The sequence below is a fragment of the Sebastes umbrosus genome, chromosome 2 (assembly GCF_015220745.1).
Source record: "Sebastes umbrosus isolate fSebUmb1 chromosome 2, fSebUmb1.pri, whole genome shotgun sequence".
In the NCBI taxonomy this organism is placed as follows: domain Eukaryota; kingdom Metazoa; phylum Chordata; class Actinopteri; order Perciformes; family Sebastidae; genus Sebastes; species Sebastes umbrosus.
This window is the reverse complement of record NC_051270.1, coordinates 35,372,050-35,392,338: the sequence shown is the minus strand read 5'-3', so window position 1 is coordinate 35,392,338 and position 20,289 is coordinate 35,372,050. Positions and strand designations below refer to the sequence as shown.

General features: G+C 38.8%; 1 protein-coding gene and 1 long non-coding RNA gene across 4 annotated transcripts in view; one reads left to right on the top strand and one right to left on the bottom strand.

Annotated features, from left to right (window-relative positions):
• kcnq1.1 (potassium voltage-gated channel, KQT-like subfamily, member 1.1) overlaps positions 1-20,289 on the bottom strand; it is a 64,982-nt gene that overhangs the window by 4,291 nt on the left and 40,402 nt on the right. For all 3 annotated transcript variants that reach the window (XR_005205305.1, XM_037759235.1, XM_037759234.1), the window contains exons 10-13: positions 19,451-19,589; positions 11,877-11,933; positions 5,518-5,647; positions 575-650 (exon numbers count right to left, since the gene is read on the bottom strand). Coding sequence is in view for 2 of the 3 variants with exons in the window: in XM_037759235.1 (XP_037615163.1) it covers positions 575-650; positions 5,518-5,647; positions 11,877-11,933; positions 19,451-19,589 (402 nt within the window). In the remaining variant the exon portion in view is untranslated. The remainder of the gene's footprint in view (positions 1-574; positions 651-5,517; positions 5,648-11,876; positions 11,934-19,450; positions 19,590-20,289) is intronic.
• LOC119481929 lies at positions 2,953-6,264 on the top strand. The gene is made up of 3 exons (XR_005205319.1): positions 2,953-3,158; positions 4,897-4,958; positions 6,066-6,264. It is a non-coding gene; the product is annotated as an uncharacterized LOC119481929 (long non-coding RNA).

The window sequence follows — 20,289 nt, the reverse complement described above, 5'->3', positions numbered from 1 at the left end:
CCCAAATTACCCCAATATTTACCTCAAAATTGATCAAAAATTACTTAATTATAAACATTATTTAATAATTATATGCTTAAATAGCATATAATGGTTAAAATAGGGTCCTTAAGCTTGAGAAGCGGCTGTGTGCTGCTCTTCATCGGAGGTGAAAAACCAAAACTAATAGAAGACACAAATCTCACCATTGTGTGACTTATTGTCAACACAAATGTAACCTGGTAGTTAATGTCAGGATTCAGGGAGTTTTTTTAAGAATAAGTTATTTGATATTTATTATCTATTTATCAGCAGACATGGAAATAAAGCTTATCAATTAAGTTTGTATTCTTTTCCTGGAAATGTATTAAATAAATTACCAGCTATTGGGAAATAGCGGAATATAATTATTAAATAATGTTTTTAATAAAATATTCTTTAATACATTTTGAGGTAAATATTGGGGTAATTTGGCAGTAATGCCAAATAAATTTTAAATAGGTTACTTGCTAATCATCACCTCATAACCATGAAATTTTCAGACCTGTAAAATGAAGTGTTACCATAATTTGCTGTTAGGTAGACTCTTACTTACCTGGAAATTTCTCTTGGCCACAAAATAACGCATTCTCTGGATCACCCGGATGGCTTTTCGGTGCGACTCGGTCAATCTGTGTGAAGGAGTTTCATATGAATCAGTTTGTTGTTACTTTGAAATTTGGCAATGTCACTGAGAGTGTGGTGAATCACTGTTGAAACGTTTTTTTACAGAAGTAGCAGAGAAAGAAAACAGATTAACCCAGTAAAACTTTAACATCTAGGTTAGTCTTCTTAGATTTCCTTCAGACCCCTGCTTTATTTTTCTGGGAAAAGATGGTTGTCATGGCCTTCACACCCAAACCTATGGGGTGAATATTCAGCAGCGCAGTTTCCTGATTACTGCTGAGCCTACATCCAAAGCATCTCCCCTGTGACTCGTGAATGTGATCAAGGTGATCTATTGTAAGAACAAAGCACGGGTGATTTTGGGGGAGTCTGTGTGTTTCTTTTAAAATCATGAATAAAAAGACCAGAATAATTGTAGTGCATTTTGCCTCCATTATTATGCTGTGGGAATTATAAGGAGCTATTACTCATCTGTGTTCATTACCATGGAAAATCAGCAAATGAGTGTGTGAGGGGGAGAGCAGCTCTTTGTCGAGTCCAGCGAGGTGAAAGACGAGATGAATAAGGTCTGTGTGTGTCTCATAATGGACTTTTCACAGGCAATGCGATGGGCTGATTTACAAATGCAGCTTTCATAACATTTTGTCAAATTAGAACTATATCATGAAATATAAAGTGCTCTGAGATCTATTATAGAAATCCATTTCCATCACAAATGGCACTGATGAAACAGGCACAATTTCTTTCAACTCTATGACTTTCATGACTAATGAATTCTACTGAAAGTGCAGTTTGAATAGGGAATGTTTCTTATCTTTACCCGGTGAAAACAGAAACGCACACAGTAGCTCCCTTAAAGGTACGGTGTGTAGGATTTGGCGGCATCTAGCGGTGTGGTTGCAGATTGCAACCAACTGAGAGCCTCTCCGCTAACTCCTCCCATTTCCAAGACTGCGGTAACGCCACCAAGTACAAAACCTTGGTAACGGCGTTCGCCTCGCTCGGAGAGTGTGTCAGAGAACTACGATGGCCTTCAGGTGATGTAGAAACACGAAAGGCTCTCTCTAGAGCCAGTGTTTGGTTCATCCCTCCTTAGAAACATGGCGGAGCAACATGGCGGACTCTGTGAAGAGGACCCGCTCCCTATATGGATATGAAGGGCTCCTTCTAAGCTAACAAAGACACAACGATTCTTAGTTTCAGATGACTATACACTAATGAAAACATAGTTATGGATATTATATTCCATTTCTGCTAATAAATCCCCCAAAATGCTACACACTGGTCCTTTAAGTGCAATTTATTGGAACATCCAGAAGGACGTTTTGAGCTAATGCTCTTCTTCAGACTTACTTACAGACTTATCTTTAGCTGAACATTAATGAGTTAATTACATTAACATTAATGTGTAAACCTTAAAATAACTTTAAGGTCGTAATCCTTCAAAGAATAGTTTGACATTTTGGGAATGAAGATTATTCGCTTTCTTGGATAGTTAGAATCCACTCAATAAAGCTGGGAGACGATTAGCTAGGCTTATCCAAAGCTAAAATAAACCCACCTTCGAGCACCTGTAAAGCTCAATAATTAGCAGGTTATATCTGATTTGTTAAAGATGACTTGTTATGGTCATTTTCAGGAGCATATTTTGGGTTTATACTACAACATGTTTTCATGCTTTAATGTTTAAAAAATGCTTTACTTTTCTCATACCGGCTGTGCTGAAGCACCTCTTTTCACCCTCTGTCTGAAACGTTCTGTGGCTTGGTTACTTCAAGCAAGGTGTTTCAGAAAGTTAAGGAGCAGTGTTTCTGTGGGGGAGAGTAACTCCCTTTGGAGTGGACTTTGGGCTTTGTAACTTTGCAGACCTCTTACATGAACAAAAAAACTATATAACACACTAAAGGAAAGGGAACAAAAGCACGAAGGTACAGAAAAGCAAAGTGTAATACAATTTGTGGTTTTACGGTGCCTCACTACTTCGTCCTGGAGTCTTTAATGATTTTCAGGCCTCATGATGATGACAAGACTTCAGAAAGTCACAAAGTCCAGTTCATGCTAAGCTGAGCTCATCTTGAATGGCCAGATATGAGAGAGATATTGACCTTTTCACCGAACTAGAGTAAGCATATTGGGAAAATGTTGCACTATTCTATTAAGATTTTCATCATCAAACCCAAAAGCTAATGCATCAATGCTCCAACATTTAGTCATGAGATATGTATTGCTGTGTAGGACGACATGTTGAATATCTCCTGTAGTCTTTTTAAATAACAAAACTTGACGTGATGAATCCTCTCTGTCATAGAACGGAACTTTTGGGACACGTCGCCAAGTAACCAGGACTTTAACTCTATTGGAGTGTCCCAACTGGCCGCGATGCAACGTTTTGAGCTGAACCTTTACCGGACGCCCTGTTGAGGGCGTTGAGCGCGCCGCAACATGGACGAAGAACGGATGATTAGTTTAGATAAAATGAGCCGTCAGGGCCGCCGACAGCGGGAGAAAACCAGGTCAATTGTCCTGGATGTATAGATGAGGACATTAACTTGATTATTGCCACTTTGAGCACAAACATTGACACTTACAGTTATATGTGTATAGTGTTCACCAGAGAAACATTATTACGAGTTACCTGGTGTCAAGAGATGTGACAGCCCCCTCACTAATGGTTAAAACAAAACACAAACACACAGTACAAAAGTCACAAACTATGGGAACTAGGAGCCGTCACTACAGTATTTCAGTACGAAGCCTCGTTCTGATCCGCTCCCGTTAAACGTTTGTGTGTTTATTTAATCTAGCTCAACAGAAAAATAACGGAGAGAAAGTAGGCCTATAAATCAGGTGCATTAAAACATAAGGACCAAGAGAGTAAGAAAAGCATCCTGTGCTTCCTCTTACATCTTACGCCTTGTACCTGTTTGGATGATTTAGTTCAGTACTGTGCAATACACAATGGACTAATGTTACACTATACAGCCGGCTGAGCAGGGATGTGTAAGATCATTTAGTCTTTATTTACTTAAATTGTGGTTATGAAGACATCAGTCATAATGTTAGATTAATCTGTTTAACTCCCTGTTTACCGTATCTCGCCACCTGTCTGTGTCACTGCCTGTGCTGTTGCCGCATCTTGTGCCGAGTATACATTGTATGTCATTTCCAGTAAATATCACAATATGAAACGTGTGTTTTCTGTTTAAAACGTAGGTTACAAACGTAGATAGAACTACTAACCCATCTTTGAAGTGGTTACGTCTGGTTACGTCTCCAGTCTGATATGGAGCACACAGCTGATATGTTAACATGACATAACAGAAGTGTATATTTAACGCATTCAGTGTGGACAGAGAATGTCCGATGCTACGCGATGCGGTGCGATAGTCGGACGCTCGCGTCCAGTTAGGACACGGCGTTAGAGGGACCAGAAGCCTTGTGTTTGGAAGTGTTATGTGATACCTGTAGGTGTTATTTAATGCAAACACACTATAGGCGTTAAAAGTGAATTCTGCTGTATATATATGATTCAGTACTTACAGTATATTTACATTTTTGAGAAGATACAGCCCTTTTATCTGTGACTCAGCTCGGTTTCCCTATTTATTGAGCAGATAGAGCTTTTTAATTACAGTCAGTGTTTAATACTAATCTTTTTTTCCTCTTTTGACAGTTCAGAAAGTTGTTGCATTTCTGATCAGTTTTGGGAGCAACACAGCTCTAACTTTTTGCAGTAATTACTGAAATTCCATGATGGAAATTACATTATTCATGTTTCAACAAAAACTGTGCTTCAATGTATTTAATTAAAACTTCCGTCACAATCGAGGAAAAGTGTGTCGCCTTGGCTCAATGCGCCCCCGGTGCAACAGCTTTCGCACCTTTTATTTCCTCTTGCGATTGGTCCAACTGCTCCATGAGACAGAAACAAACGTGAGGAAGATGAAAAATGTATCTCGGAGGCTGTGAACCTTTTTACCTCCCTCCTACCTAACTGCTACAATCCCAGCTTTTTTTTTTAGTTTCACTTCAACAAGCTCCGTTACTAGGGGTGTAAATCGTGTTTGTTTGTGACAAATGTGTGGTAGTTCTGTTAAAAGCCAATACCTCAATCATCTTCAAGTTTCAAAACATACTGCAGTGTGTTGTCAATAACAAGGCAGCTGTAGAAATATGACATCTGTGAACTATCCCACAACAAGAATCTATCACCTTAGATTTATAACAATTGAGCTTTCTCCACCGCTGTAGATGGACCATTTTGGAATTCAGCTTAAAAATCGAAGGCTTTCAACAGAAATTTGACAAACCTGGTAAAAAAGAAGCACATTTTTCACGTTTTTTCTTTTTTTTTCAGCTAAGTGTTCTCTCATCGTGGACAAAACAAGCAGGAGCATCTTGTAATGGTTCAATTTAGCATGGGATTTGATGTGGCATTGCTCTGTGTGAACAGCTGGTTACGTATTTTGGAGTCAGCAGAGCACAGAGTGATCTTTGCCAACAACGCTGCTGCGTGCAATTCCCCCTCTGCACCATTACCCCACCATCTACAAATCAAGTCCCGTGGGTCAAAACTGTCGCACCATTTGTTTCACTTACTGTGCACTTACATTTAACCACAGTTACTTAACACTCATTTCCTCATATCGGTCTCCGTCTCTCGCTGTGCAAGTGCCTCAGCCAGCACTAGTACTGCTTTTTCCACTAATAGCGAATCATTGCACAGCAGAGACAGGAGCGCCCTGGGGTTCGGCACATTACAAAGGTTAATTACAAAGAGCACAAAAAAAATACATGAGAACGTTCTCCAGCATGCTCATTAAAATACAGTCACACATTAACGCAGCATCAACGCGATAGTGGCGAACTCACTGTGACACTGAGGTGACGGGAGCCAGCTCGTTGTATCGCTCCGGCTCCAGCTCCAGGTCATCCGCAAAGCTGCAGTTCCTCTGGAGGGGGCCGGGGGACTGGACGTCCAAAAGGCCGGGGCTTCTTTTCACTGCACGTTCACACACAAACACACAAACACACACACTTTAGTTATCAATATATCTGTGCATCCAGAACATTCAGAGATGCTGCTGATTATGTTTTGTTGCTTTATAGCGTTGGGACTCAGGTCAGGTTGTGGTTTAGGGAGTTACAATGCAATTTACTTAATTGCTCTCTTTTGATCCCTTGCTGCACCAGTGGTGTGTGTCTTACAAAGGCCAACAGGAAAAGCAATGAGCAATGAGTCTATATGTTGCATTAGCTTGCTGAGCTAAAAGTCACAGCCAAAGTAAACAGCTGAAATACAGTAAACGCATGCTAAAGAAGACGTTCAAAATCGGTTCAAAAGTGACCCTTGATGGACATTCACCCTTTCCTGATGTTAATATTTATTTTTATTTAACATTACTTGGTTTATTTTACAGGTGTCCACCATGGCAGACCATCTGAAACAGGCTCTGGGGAGGTCCGGTGGGGATGGTTTTGACAAAAACATTTATTGTATTTAATAAACATTGTTCATGTTATATTCAAATTGTTGCTTAATAAATACAGATTAATTGTAGCCCGTGTCACGTGGTTTTCTTCGTCTTTTAAGTGGAAACTGTTGATGTGTTATATGACTACATACTGTATGTAAATTACTACTACTTTTACAGTGAGCATTTTTAAGTTTAAAAGGTGTTTAAAAACAGTTATGGTGAAAATACGTTCAAAACTGGTTCAAAAGTGAACGTATTTTCACCGACTATTTGAAAACGTTTTTGATTAAACGTTCATATTTGCAATACATATTGAGAAATATGGATGCGGTTTCATAATTAGGCTCCAAAATGATGACATGCTATTATTAACACAATGTAGAGGATGAAACATTTCACTATTGCAAATCCCGGTGAACATTCAATCAACGTCTTCAAATAGTTGGTGAAAAAAGCTTCACTTAAGAACCAATTTTGAGCGTCTTTTCACCGGTAAAATGCTCACTAGGTTACTGGGTTAGGGGAAGGCTTCTTCATGGTGGGAACATTATGACCCTGCCTGTACATAGTCTGTTTAAGAGAAGGACAGAGCTGTTGTTTTCAGATGGGGAAAAAAGATCTGAGTTTACAGACACATTCATCTGCAAGTTGCAATTCTGCAGCATAAGAGTGCAAAACCCTACACACTGTTTCTTACATTAGACACACACGTTGAAGAATGAAATCTCTTGCAATCATTGGGGAAGACACTTCTGCTCAAAATGCAAAACACCTGAAAATGAGTTGATTCCCAGTGAAACTGTCTGAATCCTCTTCACAATTTCTAAACATTCTTCCTCGCTTGAGCCGTCACATGCCAAAATGATCCATTCAGTTATCAAAATCTGTCAGACATACATGTATATTCCATAAATATCTATCACATGGTGTTATGTTCTTTGAGGAAGTACAGTTAGTTGTTTTTTTACTGAACTACAGCAGGTTCTTTCATTGTTGTGGGGTTTGTTTGTTGTTGTTTGGCAAATGTTCTGTTCACTGTATCTGACCTTACATGCAAGCTCAAGGTGAATTTTCGATATATAATACATGTAACACATCGCTACACAAATATGTTTACTGTATAAACACACATGTACATATCCTGTTTCTGTTTACTATTGTACAGTATTGACTTTTCCCAGTAAACGTTTACCTGCTGTTGAAATGGGAACCTAAAAAGCTTGGTGCGATACACAACAGCATTCAGCTAGACAACAACTGACATTCTGGTATAGTACAGGAAGCAGTCAGTGTCAACAAACAAGTAGAAGAAAACAGAGATTTGTATTAAAGAAATATGTCCAGGGTTGACTGCCGTGGTGAAGAAACATGTAAACATTTTGACCAGTACGACTCACATGATGACAAACCATTATCATTTTGCTGGCGTTACTGACATAATAACTACTGCAGCTTCTGAGGTATGAATGAAGTGTTTTGGTTGAATTACTACCTTTTGCAAACATGCAAAAGAGTTGTGATGTCTCATAAAGCAGTTGTGACAATCGCACTTACAGTTTAGAGAACGTTAAGGACTGTTTTTGAAAAATGAGCCAAAGCGAATGAGAAAAACTGTAAACACAAATTACATTTTTTTTTCAATTGCTAACACACTAAAATGACACATAAAGCACAATTACTGAAACCGACACTCAGAGAGCAAAACCTCAGCTCGAGTCTCCAAAACTCTAAACACATTTTCTGCTCTGCACCCAATTTGCAATTCCACATGGCACTTTTTACAACACGCTGTTCACTGTTCACACGGTTCTCTACAGAAGACACAGGAATCTGACCTAAAGTCAGTGCACTGTCTCCACATTGTAAAAATCAGTAGAATACATCCATGCATTTTCAAAGGTTTCATTTTGCACTGAAACTCAGAACAGAACATGTTCTAAATAGAATATAGTACATAAACGCAGCGAAAACAGGGCTCTCCATGCTACTGCATGTTGGCTTCCATTACTGTTATAAACAGATACTGACCTGCGGTCTTTTTATAGTTTTTCTAAATTTTTTACACACTAACATGAGGTAGTACATCAGACGCAATGACCACAACCTGTAACTCATGCACCAACCCCCTGAACCAACTCTGATAAAGCATTTTTACTGCTCTACACACGCTGTTCTAATCCACACTTTTTTTCAAAACACTACAAACCATTCTCTAACATTTGGCCCAATCTTCAAGGATACAATCCCTAGCACTCACATGAAACACCCTGCCATTCAACATGCTAAAATTAAATTCCCTACTATCCACTTTGAGTCCTCACATGCAAACACATGTTGCACAAATAATTCAATAAGCTTCAGAGCCTTAGCAACACAGTAAAAGGGCCACAGGTGAGCTCTTGTGTTTTGGTGCAATGGATGCCTGCAGGAGAGAGAGAGAGAGAGAGAGAGGCATAGCGAGAGGAGTCAGAGTAAGAGGAGGATGACGGGGAGTAGGATGAGGAAGAGGAGAGCCATAATATCTGGCAGAGAGTACAACCAAATTTACTGTAAGCAGGTTCACAGTAGGTAAGGTAAGAAATGTACTGTCATTACAGCATTGTCGTACTGCATCAACACAATACTCGATGCTTACTGTAGTACTGCAAGTGGACCATAGTGCTGTATGATTCATATACAGTATGTATGAGATTGGGAACTATATTCCTACTGTACCGATGCAGTATTTACAGTGTTGGCCAGGGAGAACATGTGCTGTGATGTAGATGAGGTGCTGTGGCCAGACTGAAATAGACTATTGTTTTTTCACTGAATACAGTGCATTTTTCTATTGTTTTTTCTGTATGTAGCACACTTTAATAATAATAATAATAATAATAATAATAATAATAATAATAATACATTTTATTTATATAGCGCTTTTCTAAAAACTCAAAGACACTTTAAATAGATAAAAAGATCATAAAACAAGAACATCATAATTTTTAATAATATAATTTACACATCCAACTTTGTGTTTGTTGGGATGTATACAGTATTTTGGGAAAAAAAACTAAAACATGTTTTTGTTTATATTACAGTCTATTTGTGTGTTTTAAATTTTAGTATACAAATATTACGCAAAAATATTTCACAACATTACATATTTTATTTTGACAGGAGTAACACCGAACATGCAAAACGGTATAGTAAGTCTCCTGATAATGAATTCACACTAGTGTTTTCCGTTCATAGTAGTGTTTCACCTTGAGCACATCAGTGTTCAACTGGTCCTTAGAGATGTCTATTAATACCATGGTGTGTGTGGGTGTGTCATTTGAATATTTTTTCTTGAAAAGACATAATATGTTTTTAAATGCAGAGTTTGATTTTGCAGATTTGTGGAGTTTTGGGTTTTGTGTGTGAGTTTTAGTATGTGTGTGTGTGTAGAGTTCTGAAAATATGACGTATGCTTTCAGAAAATGTGTGCAAACAATCGAGAAAAAAACGGTAACACTAATTACAGTTAACACACTAACACACTAAAATGACACGTAAAGAATAATTATGGAAACTGACACTCAGAGAAAAAAAACCTCAGCTCAAGTCTCCAAAACTCTAAACACATTTTTCTGCTTTGCACCCAATTTGCGATTCCACATGGCACATGCAACACACTGTTCACTGTTCACACAGCTATCAGAAGACACAGGAATCTGACCTAAAGGCACTTCACTGCCTCCACATTGTGAAAATCAGTAGAATACATCTGTGCATTTCCAAAGGTTGCATTTTGCACTGAAAATCTGAATACAGTACATAAACACAGCAAAAACAGGCCTCTCCCTGCTACTCGATGTTGGCTTCCATTGCTGTTGTAAACATGAACTCACCTGTGGTCTCTTTATAGTGCTTACATCCTGATTGATGAGCCGACAAACAAGCAATTAGGTGTTTGGCCAAGTGGCACGTGTATCAGCCAATTGTTCCGTGGGTTTGTTCTTTTCAATGGCAGTGTTTTGAAATGACAAACAAGTAACTTTATGTCATATTCCTGTGTCATATACAGTATAGCTATGTGTTGCAAAAAAGTGCCATGTGGAATTGCAAATTGGGTGCAAAGTAGAAAATGTGTTTAGAGTTTTGGAGACTTGAGATTGTGTCAGTTTCAATAACGTATGTGTCATTTAAGTGTGTTAGCAATTGAAAAAAAAAGCTGTAAAAGGAATGATTTATTGGCTACTTGTGGGTTTTTTTCTACCGGGCTGTTTTGTCGTAATGTAATGTGGCATTTTCAAAATCATTTTTGTTCTTGAGAGAAACCTGACTGCGTGTGCAGCACATCTGAAGAGTTCATTTGCAAAAAACAAATGAAGACCATTCAATATAATACACAAAACACCAACACCAGTTGGATTGTAATTCCCTCAAGTGCACAATAAAAAAAAACATGATTTGTGAAAAATAACAAAAATTGAGATATCTTATCAAAACAAACCAACATCTGTTTGATTGATAATCCCTGGAGTACAATAAACAAATAAAAAAATAAAAAAATAAAAAAATAAATCAATCAATAAATCAATAAATCAATCAATAAATCAATCAATCTATCAATCATTCAATAAATAAAAAAATAAAAAATACATAAATTCATAAATAAATAAAAAAAATAAAAAAATAAATGATTTAGGAAAATAAATACAAATCAGATACTGTATCTGTTTTTGAAATGAACCCATATTTTCTTCTATTTCACGAAAGAAAAAACTAACATATAAGGTTGTAGGACTGTCCTCGACCTGAGAAATTCTTAGTCGACTAACACTCATACGATTTTGGCGACTAATCGATTAGTTGATTTATTCAACAGTTTCTCCACAAAGAATCACACAAAAGCACTGCTTTAAATGTGGTGTTTACCAGATATGTGCTCAGACGTTTCTTGGAAATAAGTCATTTAGCATGAAAAAAGCATAAAAAACGACTAATCGACAATAGAAATCTTAGTTGACTAAGACCAAACAACCGATTAGTCGACTAATCGACGAAGAGGGGGCAGTCCTCCAGTATAAGGTTGATTTGAATTTAGGTCTAACATTTGGCAATACGAGTCAGGCTCAGTCGAGTGTTAAAAACACAAAAGATGGTCTGGTGTGGGTGTCAGTTTCATTTTGAATAATTTTTTTTTATTAATAAACAGAAATATGTATAAAAAAGAGTTATTTTAAATCCGGGAGACAGAGAGAGATGCCAGTTTTTAACACAACCTGAAATCCTCGTGGGGTTGGCATGATGTTGCCAACCCCAGTTGTTGTGGAAGACCGTGTTAATTATTTTAATCTGCATATGCAGTGTTTTGAAACTACACCAACTAGAGAAGTGTGATAAAACTGGTCTGAAAATAAAAAATTGGTGTGGAAAAGTGTCAGCTTCATATGGAGTTTGAATGAAATGGACTTAATTGGTGCCGTCAACCAGGAAAGACAGATGTGACACGACAAGCCGTGACAGGTTGACTGATAGAGAAGTTGGTGCGTTTGTGTGATACTCCACCACACATATGAATAAATGAATGATTTGCTGTTTCGAAAAAAACAGCTTCAAACTCACTTCACATGATTTTCCTGATACATAATACAACTTGCCCTTAACTTCTATTAAACTCAACATTTCACACTGTAGTTGACTCTACACCTAACCCATGTGATGCAACTATTTACCTCTGCAGAGACAAAGCAACATAAAAACACTCCTATGAGCACATGTTGTTACCTGGAGGCGGTGAGCTGAACTGAAGGGAAGACAAAGACGTCCAGGACTGTTGGCAATCTGAAGCACATATGACGAGAAACACAAACAAGATCAGTGTTTACCACAGGGGAGGAGAAAAGAAAAGGACAACAACAGTGATGTTAGTCACGAACTGATGCTAAGCATGCAATTTTCTATTCATCACTCACATAATTAAGCAAACAACTGAGCATATCACAACAGGATCATGCACTGATAAAAAAGATGCTGTTAGAGTAACTGGGAGGATAAAAAAGGAGGCTGTTAAAATGGACAGTGAGAGAGGACATTAAGTGGACTGAGGACATGTGCAGGACGTGGACACTAACAGCAGCTCACCACATCCTCCCAAAGTGAGGGGTCCTGCTAAACCAGCAACACGGACAGAACATCAAGAGAGGAAAACAGAAACAAGCAAGAAAATAGGCAGTTAAAATAGATTAAAGAAGCAGATTTAGAGACTACATACACCAACGGTTTGCATCGTATCTTACGAAATGTATTCCTCATGCATACAGTTGTGAAATGATCAACTTGGTTAGGATTAGGCAACATCTACTTAGTTATGTCTAGGAAAAGATTGTGGTTCGGAATAAAATAACACCGTAAGTGCTGTAACTAAGTACAGAAGTTACGTGACATAATCAAGATTTTGACTTCACGGGGTACTAACAGCGGTCTCCTGGGTGAAAGTCTGGTGTTTTTTAACCCACCCATCCACTCCGACATCCTCGCTATGCTGCATTTGTCGCTCTTTACAATTCCAAGTTCATGATTATATGGATTGCATAAAAATTGATTTTGTGGGATATCTACAAATTACATTGCATTACTTTCGTAGGTGTAGCTACAGACTGTGTATGAGAATAGCCTGACACATACTGTACATATACTAGGGCTGTCCATCGATTAAAATATTCAATCGCGATTAATCGCATGATTGTTCATAGTTAATCGTGATTAATCACACATTTTTAATCTTTTCAAAATGTACTTAAAGGGAGATTTGTCAAGTATTTAATTCTCTTATTAACATCGGAGTGGGCAAATATGCTGCTTTATGCAGATTTATGTATATATTTATTATTGGAAATCTATAAACAACACAAAACAACGACAAATATTGTCCATAAACCCTCACAGGTACTGCATTTAGCATAAAAAATATACTCATATCATAACATGTCAAACTGCAGCCCAACAGGCAACAACAGCTGTCAGTGTGTCAGTGTGCTGACTTGACTATGACTTGCCCCAAACTGCATGTGATTATCATAAAGTGGACATGTCTGTAAAGGGGAAACTCATGGGTACCCACAGAACCCATTTTCATTCACATATATTGAGGTCAGAGGTCAAGGGACCACTTTGAAAATGGCCATGATAGTTAAGAGTGTTATATATATATACACACTAAGAGGTGTTTCTATCATTTATCCTACCCTCATTCATAGAAATGGGGTGGACAAAAAAAATAGAAACACCTGTCAGTATAATATAATACCTCTTATAACCTTGATGACAGTAGGATTTACTGGGTGTAAGTAGTAATACTTCATACTCAACCACTGCTCACAACCAGCATGAAACTCATTGGATCCAGTCTAATAATCATGTTAATACAAGTTAAAGTCTCAATAATCTCAACAATGTGAAGTATAGATAAATCAATAAACGGAAATTATGACTGAAATAAATGACTGAATTTGAAAGACACAGGTTATGTTTTGTGAAAATCCATTCAGGCCAATAATGTTAGCTGACTCTGTAAGCAGCTGAGCACTTGGTGTATCCAGTCAATATAAAGCACACACCAGATGGCAATGTGGCAATTTATTTAAATGATTCATAGTTAAAAGCAGCACGGTGTACATGTTAGATGTGCAGCGCGACCTGCAGAATCTATTGAGCTTCAAATCAAAGACGCTGATTTTCATTGAACACGAAGCGAAAAGACACGCGTACATCTTCACAACAGGGCCAAATTAAATTCTGCTGTTGTACTGAGATCTGAGTGCAAAGCAAAACCATTTGCACAGCTACATGTCGGTGGCAAAACTGCAGTCACGCACCCAGGCAGCTTTTCAGGTTAGCAGCTGGAGTGAAATAAAAAGGATGAGCACAACAAAGAGTATGATCCAGTTAGATGTTTACATATTATAGGCATGCTAAAAGTATAAATAGTTCATCTACATTGAACAGAATGCCCATTAATGCCCTTCAAGTAATAGGGCTGGGTATCATTTCAAAAATGACGATACCAGTACCCTTAAAGTGATATTGGTACCAATTGCCAATTAATATTGATACCTTTTTTTCTACTTCATTCAATGTGAATGGAAGCATTCAGTTGCGTAAAATGCCACTTTTTTTTTTATCAGATACCACAGGCATGTAGTATAGCCATACTTTTGTTCGTTTCGAACGTTTTAGTGGCATCTCAGCACGCTGAACTGCCAACTCCATCAAATAAATCGCATTCCACTTCACCACACCACAGACTGCAGGTACTGGGCCAATCACATGTCGGATTAAATCGAAGAATGCTTGTCGTGATTTGCTGCGAGCAAAACCGTACAAATAGTACTTTTTTTTTCTAGATCTGGGTACAAAAAGGATTGAATGCACATATTGTTTGATTGGAGAAGTTTCAATACTACTTGGTATTGGGTTATTTCAGTTCCATTACCCAGCACTATGCACACCCTGTCTCCTACAAAATTACGTTCCCGTATAACTAAACTGCATTCTCAATTACGTTTGGAGAGACTTGTAATTTCTCCCGGATTAAAGCCGCAGTTTTAAACACGAGGTTAACGTTGTAAATTGAAACAAAACAAAACAAAACAAAAAATGCAACAAAACTACTTGGTTAGGTTTAGGCAACAGAGCTTAAAATAAGTGAACGTTGACTTTTAGTTTCCCACGGAACAGGAACAGCGGTCTCCTGGGTGAAAGTCCCCTGTTTGTTTGACCACCACCCTGACCTCCTGCCTACACGGACTTCCACAGACAGAAGTTACAGTAGAAACATAATTGTGACAAAATACGTTTCCCCTCGTAATGCAATTCACATTGCAGTTTAGTTGTAGGGGAACGTAATAATTAGGAGACAGGGTTGCTTTGCAGCACTGATGATGATGATAATTAGAACGACACTTGGAGAGCGCAGACCTCCGCCAAGGCCAATCTCCTCCAAAATTGTATAGGTTTCAGTAGTTTTTCCGTAATCCTGCTGACAAACAGAGCAACCAACCGAACCGAAAACACAACCTCCTTGGTGGAGATATAATGATGATTCATTTTATTCGTTTAAATTTTTCCAAAAGGTAAGGTTTACAAATACATGTAAAATACTAAATGAGGAGAAAGCATTAAGGGACACAATCAAGGATAAACATGGAAAATGAAATGAGTAAAAAAGCGAATGAGGTCATTTCAAAGATGCTATTTAATCAGCGAGTGTTTGTTGCTCTGGGAAAGTGTTTAGGTTTGATGAAAGCACTTCAGTTACTTTTATTCCAAGTCTGTGAGAAGGGCTGTGAGAAGGTCGCTGGCTGAGGATAACTCGCGTCTGCAATATGCTGTCTGTCTGTCTGTCTGTTTGTCTGTTTATCACATCTTTTCATTTCATATTTCTAAACAATCCGTTTCTGCACTCTGAACAAATGAGGGATTGAGGGACTCATGGCAGAAAGGAATAAAAGGAGGTGGATTTGTAAGATGAAATAAAAGCGTGTTGATGTTATACAATGACTAGAATGAGATCCGAGGGCCAAATAACTCAGTTTCCAATTTTCTGTCATTAGGTAAAGGGTTGCTTTGCACAGAAAAATAGTTTTTTTTTCTACACTAACAGCTCTGTGAATCAGGCACAGCTGTACATTGAGCTAAATGCTAGCATTCTCAAAGTGACAACACTAACATGAAGAAGTTAAAGGGTAACTGGTATATTTGAACCTATTGTCCTATGTTTTTGTCTCTAAGTGACAAATATGGACAACAATTGTTTTAATTAGACCAATATTGAGGGAGAATGTTGCAGACGAAAGCTGCTAAACGGGCTGCAATTTAATCGCTAGGGTCAATTCCGCACTGCCAATGTACGTCGACTAAAAGTGTTTGTTTTTGTCACTGACAGGCTCAGATTGTTATTATAAGTGTCTGATAACATTATGGAGGACCCTACAGAGAAAAAAAAATAATTCCTGAGTCCACTTTTTGCTTGAGCCGGTCTGTTTGTTATTTTGCCATGTGACTTGTTGCCGGAAGATGGCGCTGGAAACGTGAGTGAGAGTTGGACAGAGGACTGCCAGTGTTGTTTTGGAGTATAGAAATCGTAGCTTAGTGTTATCTACAAATTTTCAATGACATGGCTGAATATTTAGCTGATTTCGACAATGTGGATGCAATACAAGATTACAAAATGGCAAAGAATGAAAGGTAAAGAAAAATATTTCTCTGTAGAGTCCTTTCCATAATGTTGTCAGACACTTCAACCCGATATCACGCCAAAGCATGTAATAGACCCGCCTGTCCAACAGAGGATAGCGTGTCAGTGTCACGTTTCAACTTGCAGAGACGTGAATATTACACGCCTGTATTAACGTGCAGTGCCAGGGTGGGCAAGGGGGCAACAAAGCCACTGATTTAGGATTAGGCAACAAAACCACTTAGTTGGGTAAAGGGAACATGTCATGGTTGGGCTTAAAATAAGTACGTAAACTAAGTAAAACATGTACGTAACGTCAGGGTGGAAAACGGTTGTCATGTGACTTCAAAACACGTGACAAACATCATTAACCTAACCAAAACACCGGTCTCGAACTCTACAACTTTTAGGACCTATATGATTTAAATAAGGGCTATTCAAGTGTTCATACTGGGAAGTTAATTTACCTCAAAAGAAATTATCCGCTGAATTACAGACGTCTCTTTCCCGATCTAAATCTATGGGAAAAAGTATTTTTGGGCTCAATGGCATCACGTGACGGACACGGCGTACCGCCGTTTGGCCACTACGAAAATTGCCGTCAACGACTGACGCTTTTCCCAGAGGCTTGTCGGCTACGTATTGACGGTGAGAAGTTGTCCCGAGCAATTCAATTGCAGCCCATTAAACGGCTGCAGTGTTGTCGCTAAATACTGGACCAATTTCAAAAATGATTGTCCCCATTAGTCACTTACACACAAAAACATGGGAAATTGGGTACAAAATTATCCTTTAAGCAGGTATAATGTTTACCTTGTCCACCATCCTGGTTTAGTGCGTTAGCATCCTAACATTTGCTAATGAGCGCTTAACACAACAGCTGAAGCTGATGGGAATGCCATTAGCTTTGCAGGTATTTGGTCATAAACCTAAAGTGTCGGACCAATTAAAATTCACAGGGGATTACCAAAGTCATTACACTCACCAGCACACCTGTTTCCCATTTCCTCATTTTCTCCCCTGCATACATACGAGTCCTCTCTCCCCAGTCATTTGCCAGATAGTCTAATGTCGGCCCGCTACACAGCCTTAGTGGTTGAGCCCTCATTTCTGCTTCGTGCCAGCCTGTTCCCGGTTCCGCCTGCCAGCACCTTGCCTGCTTAGCTTGCCCTCGATGACTGATTGCCTGTTGCCGAACTCTGCCTTGAACTTCTAACCAACTAAACGATTGATTGCTTTGAACTGCTCTGCCTGTGAGTCCTGCTTTTTAGTCCACATCTCTGTGTGCCGAACCGTTACTGCACTGAAGGCAAAGACATCTGCAAAATGAAAGTCAACTGAGATTCTGTTAAATTTGTTTTATTTTCCTATCAACCAATACTTCGGCACTAATTGCATCTGCAACACATTTAAAAGGTATTGATAGAGACGGGCTAATGACTTTGGAAGGATGCAGCATTTGAACTGCTTCTTGATATCACTCTCAGCTCTCCACTACTGATCCAGCAATATACGATATGTTGTGCGGAGTTGTGTAAGTTCAGCAGTGCAGCACCGGAGTTCATACTCATCAATGCAACCTCACGTTTTATTGCTGCAATGTGCTCATTCATCTTTAATGTCTGGACGATGTCCTCTCCCCCTCCTGTGGCTACAACCCTACAACTGAAGCCCAAATCAAACATTTTCTTTTTACTGTATCATCACTGAATGTGTGGGTTGCAGCCAGTACAGCATTGGTCATCATTTCTTTTCATGCTTATGTGCATCTTGAGTGACATTGTGAGAGTTTATTCTGATTTTAATGGAACCATTTAAATGATTCACCCATAAAGTGTTTTCACATTTACCAAACAGGGAAAGACTGTTTTGTTTTAGGATAAATGTGAGCCCTATTTTCAGTGACATCCCACGTAAGTGTATTCTTAAATATGTTCTGTTGCAAACAAAGTTTTTCGCACTGATTAAAGTGAACTGGAACACAATCAGAGATAGGCATATTGTATTGTTTGTCCCGTCTTGAGTACCCAGCCCGGTCGCAATAAATGGCGCATGAATGACACGGTAATTTTGTAAATCATTTTGCGTGCAATAAGAACGCCGTTCTTACTTTTGGCATGTCATGTGTGCACCATGTAGTCTGTACTGACTGGAATGTAAACGCATCCCCGCGAATATGCTACGTTCAGAGCTACGACGTAAAATAAAAAGTGAGAAAGACCGCTTATTGCAGGTGGGAGGGGAGGTGGATGGGTCCAACAAACACAGGACTTTCAACCAGGAGACCCAACAGGTTCTCATCCCAACGCATCACATACTGGTGCTTTGACAGACCCTCTGCGTCACTTTTTCCATCACACTAAACACATGTTTATCGACCCCTCAACGTCCCTTTACGGTCACAGTAAACACGTGCTTAATGTTGTGAATTAAACAAAAACTTAGCTTAGGTTTAGGCAACAAAACAACTGTAGTTAGGTTTAGGAAAAAAAAAAACATTCAACAAAATTACAAAATTTTTTACAGTGCAAATGTCACTTGATGTTGTGAATACGGGACAAGAACGATCATCTGATTGTAACGTGAAAGTGAAACGTTAACGTACGGGACACAAACAGCGGTCTCCTGGATGAAAGTCTTGTGTTTGTTGGACCCATCCACCTCCACTCCCACCTGCCTTGTGTGTCTCTTTCGCTCTTTAAATTACGTCACCACAGCACTTTCCCTGAGCGTTTACTGTTGACGCGGATGGGTTTACATTGTAGTCAATGGAAAGACCGGTGCGAGTCTCATATCAAACGCCGACAGCCATGACGAAGTGTCTGTATTTGATGCCCTGGGAATGAGAATGGGCTGGGAGACCAGCGTTGGAGACCGGTGTTTGTGTCCCAGAATGTTGTTGAGTTATTTTGAAGTTACATTAGTGATGTTTGTGACGTGTTTTCCGTACTTCTGATAACCTTGTTTTCCTACATATTTTACTTAGATTGCATTATTATTTTAAGCCCAACCATGATGTTGCTCGTGTTTGTGAAAAGGCTAAAATACGTCCTCATTACACGCAAAATGTCCTTGTAATGTCGTGCTATTTATACGCCTTCCCATGAGATCGTGTTTTTAGTACCTGTGCCCACGGTGCTGTAGACGTCCGAACTCAGCTCCCTCCCGCTGTCAAACACAGACTCGTAGGTGATGCTGGGAATTGTGGGAGAAGTTGGACCGTTGTCCTTCTCAGAGCTCTTGAACTTCCTCCTTATCTTCACCTGCCCAAGAAATGCAAACATCTCAGTTCAACAAAGTGAAAAGCAAAACCATGTTTACCCTATGTGGAAAGATTTGAACATGCAAACATACAGTACGTATACAAGTCCTCTTTTCATTGACGTGGCCAGTATATAAGTATTTCTGCTTTGCAGCGATGTTAAGAGTCTGACTATATGTGTTTATCAAACCAAGAACAAAATAAAAGAGTCGTCAATATGTAGTTTTCTCTTTTTGTTGCCAGATGAACGTATGAAGATTGAGTAACGATTTGTCTGAGGGTCTAAGAGCAGCAACACAGGAACTACTGTTGCTTTATCAGGTCAGTAAAATCACGGTTTTATATTCAACATATTTCATATTGCTGTTATTATGACATTTCACAATGTTGAGGTCAGGCCCGGCTAAGTCTAGAGGGAACACTTTTTGACACATTTTAAAAAGTATGCATTAGTGTGGGCATGGTCTGATACCCAAGTAGCAGTAGTACTGAATAATCAATAATAATATTAAACTGCTGCCGGCTGTCTTGTCTATCTTGTTCTCTTTCATTCTGCCTTACTTTCTTGTCTTTTTCCTCACAGAGATTTCACACCAACATAGACACCCATCACAGTAATGATGATGATGATAATTCTGTAAAACTGCTGTAAATGTTCAGCCTTATCAACCAGTTTTTAAGGACCAGTGTGTAACATTTAG